This window comes from Nematolebias whitei, chromosome 12 (assembly GCF_014905685.2).
Source record: "Nematolebias whitei isolate Nwh7 chromosome 12, NemWhi1, whole genome shotgun sequence".
In the NCBI taxonomy this organism is placed as follows: domain Eukaryota; kingdom Metazoa; phylum Chordata; class Actinopteri; order Cyprinodontiformes; family Rivulidae; genus Nematolebias; species Nematolebias whitei.
Window position 1 is genome coordinate 38,343,379 of NC_056509.1, and position 12,604 is coordinate 38,355,982.

The 12,604-nt window shown below is 37.7% G+C and overlaps 1 protein-coding gene across 1 annotated transcript in view; it reads right to left on the reverse strand.

The window, feature by feature from the left end:
• The window catches only part of lpgat1 (lysophosphatidylglycerol acyltransferase 1), an 85,776-nt gene that overhangs the window by 55,225 nt on the left and 17,947 nt on the right, over positions 1-12,604 (reverse strand). The window contains exons 2-3 of the mRNA XM_037685550.1: positions 7,256-7,374; positions 4,826-4,921 (exon numbers count right to left, since the gene is read on the reverse strand). Of these exons, the coding sequence (XP_037541478.1) occupies positions 4,826-4,921; positions 7,256-7,374 (215 nt within the window). The remainder of the gene's footprint in view (positions 1-4,825; positions 4,922-7,255; positions 7,375-12,604) is intronic.

Genomic DNA, 12,604 nt, shown 5'->3' on the forward strand with positions numbered 1-12,604 from the left:
CCATCCATCCATCCATCCATCCATCCATCCATCCATCCATCCATCCAGCCATCCAGCCATCCAGCCATCCAGTTGCTTAATCGCAGCAGTCACTGTGTAAAAGAGAGGGACACCCAGTACAGATCTCCAGTCCATCACAGGGCCACTAATAGAGACAAACGAGACAACCAACATCCACCCCCCACTCACACCTAGAAGAACCTGGAGAAAACCTTCATGAGAAGAACACAAACTCCACCCAGGAGGCAAACTTGTGACCTTCTCGCTGTCAGGCAACAGCTCTAACCACTGCCCACCTCTACCACCCAACATAGATGGAGTGTTGCTAATTAGTGATTTTAAAGCAATGGTCTTCAATAAACTTAATAAATAAATGCAGGGTTTCCTCATTTATATAATTTATGCAAGCTGATCTTGTTTTAGGAAAGAAGATGGTTTAAGGACAAAAAAAGGTTTGGGTTTGATAAGTTATTTCTCTGTAATTTACACTGTATTTGGTTTTTATGTACTCACGATGACTTTTTACTGAATAAAACAGAGAAAATTTTCTGTCATACTGTTCTGATGGTTTAAATTAATTAAATAATGAGATAACAGACATTGATCTTTTACCCCCAACTGAGCCTGTTGCTCAGAGACTTCCTTCTGTTGCGTACAGTAGCTGAATTCTCACAAACATTTATGTTCATTAAAAAGTAAAATGTTGGTTGTACATTCAGCGGATAACTCAGTCGAACATGGCTTATCTACCAGAGGGGTGGCACCCGTCTCTCTTTTATTTCAAAGATAATGCTATTCTGAAACAAATTTTTTCAACAAGCTACAAGAGTTAGCATGTTAGCAGCTAAAATATTCACCCAGTCTCTTTGTTGAGGCTAATACCTCAGCTTGTCAGGCTCCAACACAACTTTACAAGACAGAACAGCAGAGAAGAAATGAGGCGTGCAAATAGGCACAATTCATTTAGAGCGATACATAAATTGATTTAGTGGTGTAGTCTAGTCTGTTCTGTCACTTGTGTGCAGTAAAAAAGCTTTCTCCTTTTATTTCTCTTAAAGTAAAACACACCTCGTTTCAAAGGTACGCAACTTAACAGTCGGACAAACATAAAACTGTTTCTTGAGGGGTGTCCTTAAACAAGCTGCTCGTGGTCATTCATGTCCATAATGTCCTCTAGAATCTGTTCAGAAACAGCACTAGTTCAAAACTGCCTGTAAACGCCTTGGTGTTAAAAATACAAATCAATATTCATACTCATGCTTAAATAAAAAAATTGCCTTGAACCTAAATAATACAGTAACTAAATATTGTATGAATAAAAAAAACCTACCCATAAATTAGAGGAAGTGATGGAGTTTTTCTGTTTCAGGTCTAAAACTATAGAAAGTTTCCGCTGCATGTTAGGCAGGCTCACTCTCTTAAGTCACGTTTAAAATCACACTTTTATTCCCGGGCCTTCGATCCAGTGTGAGATGATTTTAACCTTATAGGGCTTTTATTTATTTACCTAGTGGTTTTAATTGTTTCTTATTTTTCCTTCAGTAGATTGGTGTTTTTTTATTTGCTTATTTGGTTTATTTTACAACACTTTGGACGGTCTTGTTGCTATTTTTAAGTTCTTTATAAATGAGGTAGCACGGTGTTTGTCCTGAGTGCAGGAAAAATCTGACACGGACTTTAACATCTGACTGTCAGCATGTTCACTAGTGTTCTTCCAGTCTTCCTATTTGTATTTGGGCGTTAAATTAACATAACCATATTATTAATTATAGTCATCATATTATAGTACTATTGAATCTGTAATATAATAATTTTTAAAAATGTGTCATTTTTAGTAATAGTTTTTTCCTTCCTGTTTTTAAATAGAATCAAATACAGTAGTCCCTCGCTAGTTCGCGGTTCATTTTTCGCGAACTCGCTCTATTGCGGTTTTTCAAAGTAAGATTGGACATGGCACACAACTGGCTGATTGATGGATGAGCCGCACGATCAGCATAGAATTTCTATTTAAAATAAATTATTTAAAATTATTTAGCACCCGTGTGCAGCCCACAGCTGTGGGTGAGGCTTCCTCCTGCAGCTGGTCAACTGATTTCTGTGCAGAGCAGAAAAGTGGGCGTGGCCGAGAGTGCAGCCAGAGGCAGAGAGATGAAATCATGACATGCTGTGCTCTTTTAGAGCATTTAGAGTTTACAAACATTGCTTAGAATATTGCAAGAGTGTGGAAAGGGTTTAAAACGCCTTAATATATATACCGGTATATCAATATTAAAATAAACTACTACTTACTACTAGGGCATTAACAGAGTACTCGAGTAATCTACACATCGATTGCTAGGACATCTATCGAGGTTAAAAATGTAACGTCGAGTAACCGTAGTGACGTCATATTATGTGACCACCGTATGACCGTAGGGGGCGGTGTTGCATTGTTGCAGGTCACAGAGTTTAGTGTAACACCGGGTCCAATCCACCGAACCAGAACCAGCTTCCTCTGACCTTGTTTCACAAACAAAAAGCAAAAAATATTAATCTCTAAACCTATAAAAAAAAATCTATAAACATATTACTCTCTAAAACTAAACTTAAGCAGCCCCCCCCCCCCCCCCGTTTTAAGTTTCGTTTTTGACGTGCTGCGTGTTTCTTCACGTTTGCAGTTTAATAATAATAACTAATAGTTTAGTTTTTCCTGTGACTTATTTGCAGTATGATAAATGGTAGGAGCATAATATACGCTCCCAATGTTTTGTTGGTCTTTTTTTTGTAAATAATTACCTTCTTTTTTTTTGCGGTTTTATTTATTTATTTATTTTTGTATCTTGAGATCTATGACATCATCAAACACTCAATTCTACTCGGGTTTTATTATGTTAATGTCGAGTTTAAACATTAAATACTCGTTAAACCCCTACTTACTACTTGTACCTACTTCTCAGTTTTTCACTTATCGTGGGGCTTCAGGGTACAGATCCCCCGCGATAAACGAGGGACTACTGTGCATCAGATTTTTACATTTTTGTTTTAATATCGTAACAATTGTATTGCGCAATCGTGGTACTTTTGCTCACTGTTATTTTAAGGTCAAACTCTCACACCAGCCCATGCCTAAAAGCAACCAGTTAGTTTTATAGCTGTGGATGTTTTAATCAATTTACCTTGAATCATTTTTTCCTAATTATTTCTTCAAACCTGCTTCTTATTCCAGGTCTTGCCTGACCAGTAGGAGCCCTGCTGTGTCCGTATGTAACCGTGTCAGAGCGCTGCTTCGGCTGCCCTCAAAACAGCTGCGCTCCCCCCTCCTCCCCCACACTGTCCCCTGTAGTTAGCCTTCTCAGGACACCATGGCTGTAGGGATATTACACACATATCCGCTGTCCAGCTGAAAGCAGCAGATGGGTTGTAGCTCCACATTTGGAGAGCACCGTTAGAAGTTGCCCCTAGCAGCTGGAGTTAAATAAGGTGTGTTATGGCCCAAAGGTCTGTGCTTAATCCTCAAACCCTCAGAAAAACAAGGTGTTGACAAGTGAGGGGAAGAATAGCATTTTGTCCAGAAGTGACAAGTGTTGCCTTTGAGACAAATGGAACTACAACAAGGAGCTGGCCAGCTCATGGATGGAACGACAAGCATTATTGTTATTCGCTAAAATGTAAACTGTGATCAAATCTACAAAACAAAAGGCCTAGAATAACTTGAAGGAACGCATATTGTCTGCCGCCTTTCATGCCAGAGTTTGAGACTTAAATCATTGCATGCTGGGAAATGACAGTTAACAAAATGTAGATCAAATATAGAAGTCATATGTGATTTCATGCAGTGCTACTACCACATCAAACTTTGGCACAATAACAGTAAAACTAACAGAAGTATAGCCATTTTGAAATGGACTGACATCTAATGTTACCATTCGTAGAGTAATATTGAATGATTATTTCCTTCAAGTGTCAGTAGAAGTGGTTCAATCATGTTATTTTGCTAACAGAAATGGATTGACTCCAACAGTTATTTCTCAAGTTTAAAGCAAAGACCTTGAGTGCATGTGTTGTGAATGACTCTCAACTACTACCATGCCAGGCTTGAACAAAATATCAGTAAAAATTAACTAATAAAACCATTGTTGTGTTTTTTTAAGGACAGCTGGCTGTGACAGCCATTTTGAATTGGGTTCACTATAAAGATTAATCAGTTGTAGGCGATTGTAGCCAGTGATTGCTTCATGTTTCACTTTTTTTTTACTGTTAATTGAGTCCAGATATTTTGGTAACAAGCACACACTGTTTTATTGAGTCTCCTTTAACTTTCACCTTCACCTCTTGGTTTGGATTATTAACATGCAGAAACAGGAACAAACTCTCGGGGATTGTCAGGATGTGCAGCAAAACTGTTGGCATAGCCCTACAGAACCTCACTGACCTACACAAGGCGAGGTCAGTGAACAAGGCCAGGCTGATTCTGGCAGATCCTGATCACCACTCCATGGTGAGTTCACGCTGCTTCCATCTGGACGCAGGTATCTGATGCCCAGATGTAGAACGAACAGAGTGAAGAACTCATTTATCTCTGTAGTGATCAGGCTTCTCAACCAACACTGATGATTTCTGTTATTTTAATGTCTTCATGTCTCGTCTAGTGTGGATGTTTTATGCACCTACTGACTGTGAAACAAATTGTCCCATGGGGATAATAAATAAAGGTTGAATGAATAAAGATTCACACTATCACACATAAAAACAGGCAAAAACAATATAATCCTCTTTTGCTTTTTGACAGTGGGCAATATATAAAATGTAAAAAAGTACACATGAACCCAAACCTTGGGTCTCTTACCTGTCTAATGAAGAAGTCCCCGTGAATCAGAGACACTAGACCAAAGTTGGTGTATTTGAACACATGGTCCATCAACCACATCATTTTCCGTACCACCTTAAAAAGACAGGAAAAAAAAAATGCAATGAACATTTGTAAAGCAAGCTTTTAATTCTGCTTAGTTTCATTTTTTTCTCTCCTATGGAGGCAGCACCAACTGATACGGCCCCTCTGAGCATTTCCACCCTCATAACCTTGCACCGATGCAGCTTTGGCTTACTGGCCTTTCAGTGCTAAGAGGATAAACTGGACCAGGGATGCAGTTGTTGAGGAGGATCATGTCATGTCTGTGTAGTGCAACTTGGCAGCTGCAGTGCTGAGCCAAAAGGGGGTAAAAATCATCATAAATAAAACAACAATAATAAGCAAGTGTCCTACTGAAACAGGATTGAGACATTTGGATATGTTTAGTCTGCATGCCTGTTTTATAGTCTGCACAAATGCAAAGCAGCAACTGCACCTCCTGGGCTGCTCAGTCACACAGTCAAACTCACATTTTATAATATGCCTACAGCAAACACAAAACTGTAGCCATTCTCCGTGTAATTACCAAACAAATTTTGGAGAAAAAAACGTCGCTTTAAGAGGTATGTTTCCATTTAGTGGTCTGGAGCAAACGAAACGAGCTGCACTTTGCTGCCAACACAGTAGTGGTTTTCAGCAAAATTACACAAGGTAGTAATAAAGTTGTAGAGGGCATCGCATGGCCGACAGAGAACAAAACCTTCAGGAAGGACAGAGAAGCCTTGGCTGTTCAGGATGGGAGGAAAACAGAGCATGTACTGGTAATTGTTTTCCAACATCAGCTGGAGCTGGCCTTTTGTTTTTACAGTAAAAGACAAAATATCTAAAAACTGATCATTCATGAGATCACTCGATAAATTTACGCCACAATATTTGTGTTTAGGTGTCTTCCTTTGTAAATGTTAGTCTTTTATTAATATTTTCATCTACAGGACCCTATAAACTAAAGCTGGTTTATAAATTAAACATTAAATAAGTAAAAAGTAGTAAGGAAGAACTAAACGCGGAAACAGTTACATGTTTAACTGACTCTTCTCTGTGAGCAGATTTGATTAAATAAACTGATGACTGAAACATTCGTTTACATATGACAAAATATTGGTGTTTAAACCTAAAAGGGACCATTTCTCACTTTAAAATTGGTTACTAAATTTGACTGCCTTTCCCCTCTCTAAACATTTTTTATCCTGGCCAGTTGGTCAGGTGCTGCATAAACGTTTATCTCAGTTTATGACAAAAGCAACTAAAACTTTTTTAGTTTTGTCAGTGTTTTAGTCCGGGCTAAGAGAATTCAGAGTTCGCTTCAGTGTCGCTTTACTCATTCATGTAAATCCCTTTGATTTAAATAATTTTATAAAAGCTTTAAAACCCACCTATTTTTATTTTATATTGACCACATATTAAGTCATGATACGTTACTAGTCACGAACTATAAGTCATGCCACGGCTGGATATAAAATAAAAAATTATAAAAACACATTATTTATAAGAATATGCAGTGTTTTTACAAATAATCTATTAAAAATGGGTAAATATGAAGATTTAATGCGATCGCCAACACCAAACTTTAGTTTTTGTCTTTACACCAGTAACTAATAGTGACACTCCAAGATGCTTTTAATTGATTTTCCAGCCAAAAGGCTGCTTTTGAAACAGCGCCAACAATCCAGCCCCCGTCCAAAAGAAAAAAGAAAAGGAGTGTCCCAGCAACTGTCTGCTATGATAGTTTAATTTGAAAAACATATAAAGTAGAAACTATGATCACGGACGAGATGAATTTTACTGCATCTCCCTCCACACGAATGCAACAGACAGGTGAAGAAATATAAAGACCCCCTGCAGAATTAGCACAAGAGGCCTCGAATATTTGAAGATAAATCGAATGATGAATTCCAAATGTGCTTTTGATTAAAATGTGGATAAATAGCCAACACAAATCATTATAAAACATCATCTTTCAAAGATGATTCCGGCTCCACAGCGCTACATAATTTTAAACAATTTTTTGCCTTAGTAGCAGATATTCTGGGAAAAGATGGGGCTGCACTAAACAACAAAACCATTGTGACAAAACTAAGTTCTCAATCAAGGTGTCACTCATGCTCTATCAAAGTAACTAACATGAGATTTACTTTATTTCAGATTCAAACATTAATTGTTAAAATTATTTAAGTAACAACTATATATGTTGGGAAGTTATGCCATTTTGGTTTACTCCAATAAATTTGATGAAGCACTTATGTTACATTAACAAATAGCTTGTGGCAAACATGCCAAATGAAGACCGATGGTGTGTTTAGAAGCAGCAATCATAATTGTGATGCCACTTGTGCAGCCTTGACACTGTCGTGCGCCATATTTTCTTACCGTGCCCTTGTCTTGCAGGCACATCATGAGCGTGCAAACATCTCCAGTGGACTGATGATTGACGATGACCATGGCTTCTTCTTCCGAGATGGGTCGCACGTCATCCCCCCACTCCGTGACTGAAAGGCAAAATAGGTTTAGATTAATCATCAAGTGGAAAGTTCAGAAATATCATCTTGTCTGTATAGTTTGAGAGGTGATCACGAAAGTCCCGTTTTTTTAAATTCTCCAAATATTTTCTTGAATACGTACTGCTTTGAGTTTCAGCTCTTTGGAATTTAGTCATACTTCCTGAGTTTGAAACTTTGAATTTTACCTGGATACAATGTTTTCTCTCATTAAAATTATGGTGTTTTCATTAATGCAAAAATATTTGTTTTAATTCTTAATGCTGCCACAAACTGCTAAAAAAAAGCAGTATTAAGACCATTAAAATGTGGACACAAAATCAGCCATTATATAGTTTTACCCTCCTTAAATAAACAAGCTTCCTCATTTACTGCTATAAACACTGGGAACAAGCCATGTTGTTACTTGCAAAAGGCATAATTGTAGAATGTATCCAGTGGAGGGCGCATGAGGACTACTTTCAAGTCATGGTCGTTCACTTTAACTTTCACTTTCAGCACAGCCGAAGCAGATAGCAATACTATGTATATGTTGCTGAACAGAGCACGGTGAGTTTATTGTAAATGATCTGTAAAATAAAAAACAAACAAGCAAATTCACTTCAATCCTCCAACCCGATAGTCCATTGATACTCATCGCACGGCTCGCGAGCCACATGCGGCTCGCCGTGCTTTATTGGTGGCTCTCGTGACAGGTTACAACAATACGCCAGCACAGCCAATACATTTTTCAAACGTGATGGCGCATTGCGCAATAATTGCGTATGTCGGCTCGGGCTTCTTTGATGCGGTTTTACGAATAATATTGTGTTAATCTACTTGTTGAGGAGGAGGCAGGTCTGACCGGCCAGTAGAGCTAAAAAAATAAAAATAAAAAAAGTCCTGTTAAGCTTCAGAAGGATCAGCTGATCATCATTGGCCACGCGCATCCGCTGACCCACCGGTCAAAAGACGTAAAAAACGCCCTGTTAATCTCAGATGGATCGGCTACCGGCCGCGCGCGTCTCCGCACCTGCTGTCATTTGCGGTGAAGGAAGTAGAAGCATGTTACAGGGCCGGTTCTAGGCATGGTTACATGAGGGGGCAGGTGGAAATGTGAAGGGGGCATCTTCATCCGCACACATATAACAACATATTCATTGTTGAGCATGGAGTTTGATATTCATTGTTATTGTTGACTTGTGTTTTCTTCATGGGATTGGGGTAATAAAAGCTGAATTTTTACACCTGTGAGTCAACATTTCCAACCATGAACATTATCAGGCAAAAACAGAGAAACCAACTGACCCATGCCCATCTTGAATGCCTCACTGTGGCTGCAACAAGTTACAAATACAACATGAAGAAAGTCAAGGACATGCACCACAGCTTACGCCAGGGGTGGGCAATTATTTTTTCCATGGGGCCACATGAGAAACAACAAATATTGTGGAGGGCTGGCACAAATGACTTTTTCATTCAACCTTTATTTAGACAGGTAAATCCCATTGAGCCTCGAGGACTCATTTACAAGAGAGACCTGATTTCAAGTTAACTCAGTACTGCATAATAATAGTATTTCATTATTAAAAGCAGTACATAGCACTGTTTTAACAAGCTGGTAAGAGTATTTGTTATGATTAAGCAACGAAAAAGCGAGGTTTCCTTACAAAAAATTTCATTTATTCAATTAAATTTCCCAATACAATGGTAAACTGTTAACATTTTTACCATTTGTGACGTTATATTAATGATCATTTTCAGTCACATTCACCCCAAAACTCATTTTGAGTTTTATATACTGCTGGAAAAAGTTCTTAGCTTTCTAAATATATCACAATATTGTCTTTGTACTCCATATATTATGAAACATCATATAATAGTGATCATCACTGAACTGTGATTTCGAGTCCCGGTTCTTTACGTGCCTACATTTGTAGTCTAAACATCTCATTTGGTGTTTATCAGTTCTTTTTTCTTGTTTAGTGAGAGAAGTCTAGTCTCTGTTGGGCTTTAATGGAAATGTTAAAGTCAGGTTGAAGGTCTGAGGTGGAGATGTGAAGCAAAGCTGACATCATCAGTGATAGAGGATTTATGTCTGGATTTGGTTAACTTCATTTGTTTACATATGTATTTTGCAATTCCCCTTACAGGGGCCGGTCAGAGTCAACCAAAGGGCCGCATGTGGCCCTGGGGCCGTACAATGCCCAGGTCTGGCTTACGCTCATCTCAGCACTAAAGTACAGTTTGTTTAAAACAGATAATGTTCTGGCTGTGTTTCTTTTTTGTTCATAGGAGGGTTGTTTAATTTTTTCTTTTATTTAATGGCTTGGGGTGATATCGTTGCTCTCCCCTTGACTTTGATCTGTCAATATGGCTCTTTTGAAAAAATAGTGAGGATCACTGCGCTAGTCATCAGCTATGTGCCTCTCAAGTTAGCAAGCTAACGTTTAGATAACCTAACATAGGGAAGGGTGTTTCTTTGTTTAATTTATATTTTTGTAATACACTTGATAACTGTATGGTGAATAGTGGAGGATAGAAAATGTGAATGCACGTTAGGAAGACTGTTTCAAGAAGTGTTAAAACACATTTAAAAGTAGCTGTTTTCTTGGATTCTTGGGGATAGACAGAGCTCAAAAATGTTCTGCCATTATATTGGTTATTGGCATTAAACACAAAACCCACTCCAATATCAGTATCGACAACAGACAAAATGTCCATATCAGTCGGGCTTCTAGTTTCCAGGATAGAACTTGTTTGTCTAGAACATCCCACAGAGGCTTCACTGGACTGAGATCTGGATAAACTGAAGACTAAGTCAATTCTTCATTGTTGCTGAGTTCGTCAAACGGTGAACCATTTCTGGAAGAGTAGCATGGCAAAGAAAGAGGCCACTGCAAACAGGAAATACCATTCACTTGGTGGGCAACAATGTTTAAGTAGGTGATAAGTGTTGAAGTGACATCTATATGAATGACAACAAGAGCTTTTTATAGCAGAACATCGCCTAAAGTGTCACAAAGCCCACCCTGACGCCTCTTTCGCCTTCGTCCACCCTGATTCAAGAATTCAAGTATCTTTATTACCATTCACATCATATGTGGTACACGAGGTGGAATGAAATTGTGTACACAGGTCCCAATTACAGCCAACAATAGCAAAAATGTAAAGTGTAAAAAGAAACAGTAAGTAAGGATATCAACTAAGATATATGCTAAACGAACACCCAGCGGTACACTAAAAGATCTAAGATACGCTAGTCACTAATAGTGCAAAACAATACACCGAACAACAGCAGCACGATTCTCATAGGTTCGTTATGGCTATAATTTACACGTTTAATGCGAGCACTGACATAAACTAAACTAACATGAACTAGGATTTATTCAAAGCATGCAACAAAAATACAGAAACAAGGCGCCAAAAGTGAAAATGAACTAAATTTACAGCAGCATGGTCCTATTGACAGAGATACGGTCTTTCCCAGGTAAGCAACATAAATACTTGAGTATCGGTATATATATATATATATATATAATGATGCTAAAGAAACTGTCAAAGTGCAAAGCTAAAAGTATTCTAATGGCATGCATTGGCTATCTTTAATTATAAAAATAAAACACCATTGCAAAACCTTCCCCTCCAAATTTCCACAAACAGTGAGGGATGACTTAAAAGGTATTAAACTTAAACCTTAACACACAGTATGAGAAAAAACAAACAGTTTATCTGAGGTAATGAGTTGAGTCAGCTGGGTGTGTTTCAATGTGTCAACACGGCTGAAATAGAGTAAAGTGAGATGTCTTTAAGTACACAGAGAAAAAAGTACTTTGTTCCTGCCAGCAGTCAAAACGCTTTAAAACAACAATACTTGACCCCGTTTCGTGTTACAAAAGTATGCCGCCGCATACAACAAACTACACAGGCCTGGAGACCTGCTCCACGTCCATGCCTGAATTCAAACATGCGATGTATATATAGGCTTAGTCTGACTAATCTGGACTTTGTACTTTAACCAAATGGCTTTCAGTTCAGTGCAAGTCAAAACAACAAGCATTTATAGGCCTCACACTTTCTTTTAACTTTATTTCAGCCTGAAAGGATTGAATTTACAACAGCTTTTAACAAAAGTCTTCATTAAGTTATTAGAATAGAATGGTATAGAACCGGGGTTCTCAAACTTTTAGGGTTCAGGGACCCCCCAGTTCCCCCCCCCCCCCATGTTTATTAAATAATTGTCTTCAATTTGTCTCTTTAATGCAATGGAAATATTTGTGTAAAGTAAATACTCAAGACCTGTTCTTTAATAGTGCTAATACAATTTTTATACTTTTAAATTCAAGACACACTTAATTAACAATATTTTTAATTTCAGCGTCCAAAAATTAACAGTTTTGCTAAAATGAACAGTATCAAAAACTACTTTCAAACTTTAACTATTCACACAATGAACATAATAAATGTATTGCTACTTCTCCAAATTATTACAGTAAAGGTTAAATCGTGTCTTCTGGACCAGTTGGACACGATTTAATCTTTTTTGTTGTTATGTACCTGGATGATTGAGCTTACAGACCTTTTTTTCTAATTATTACAGAAAACTGTTGACAAAAAACTGAACAGAATCCTAACAGGAGTAGTCAAACCAAGTAACAGGGCTTAATGTGTAAACCGATCGATGCTGGAACGCAAATAGTGGGCGGGCTAGCGGCAGGGTGGGGGTCTGGGGGTCCTCCACCTAAAAAACTTTGAATAAAGTAGATGTGATTTTCTGCATTTTGGTGTATTTTAATGGGTTGTTAAACATCTACGAGCTTGTAAAAAAATTAAAATTAAATTTTTGGCAGACCCCCAAGCACCAGCTTGTGGACCCCTGGGGGTCTGGGGAATCCAGTTTGAGAACCACTGGTATAGAATATACATGCATTTGTCCCTCAGCAGAGAAATGCACATTGTTGCAACAGCAAAGATAATGACTAATATCAAATATGAAAGAAACGGTCATGAGAATACAAAAATATCAAACACAAGATTAAAAAAAAACCTATTAAATAAATAATGATAAAAATCTACATTAATAAAAACACAGCAACTATCAAACCACTTATATTGCATTTATTTATTTATTGTAACTATTTTATTTCTTATTGAAATGAGAAAAGTGAAAATTGCAATAACAATTTTCCCAATAAATAATAATAAAAAAAAAGGTTGTAAACTCAATCATTCAGGTAGATTA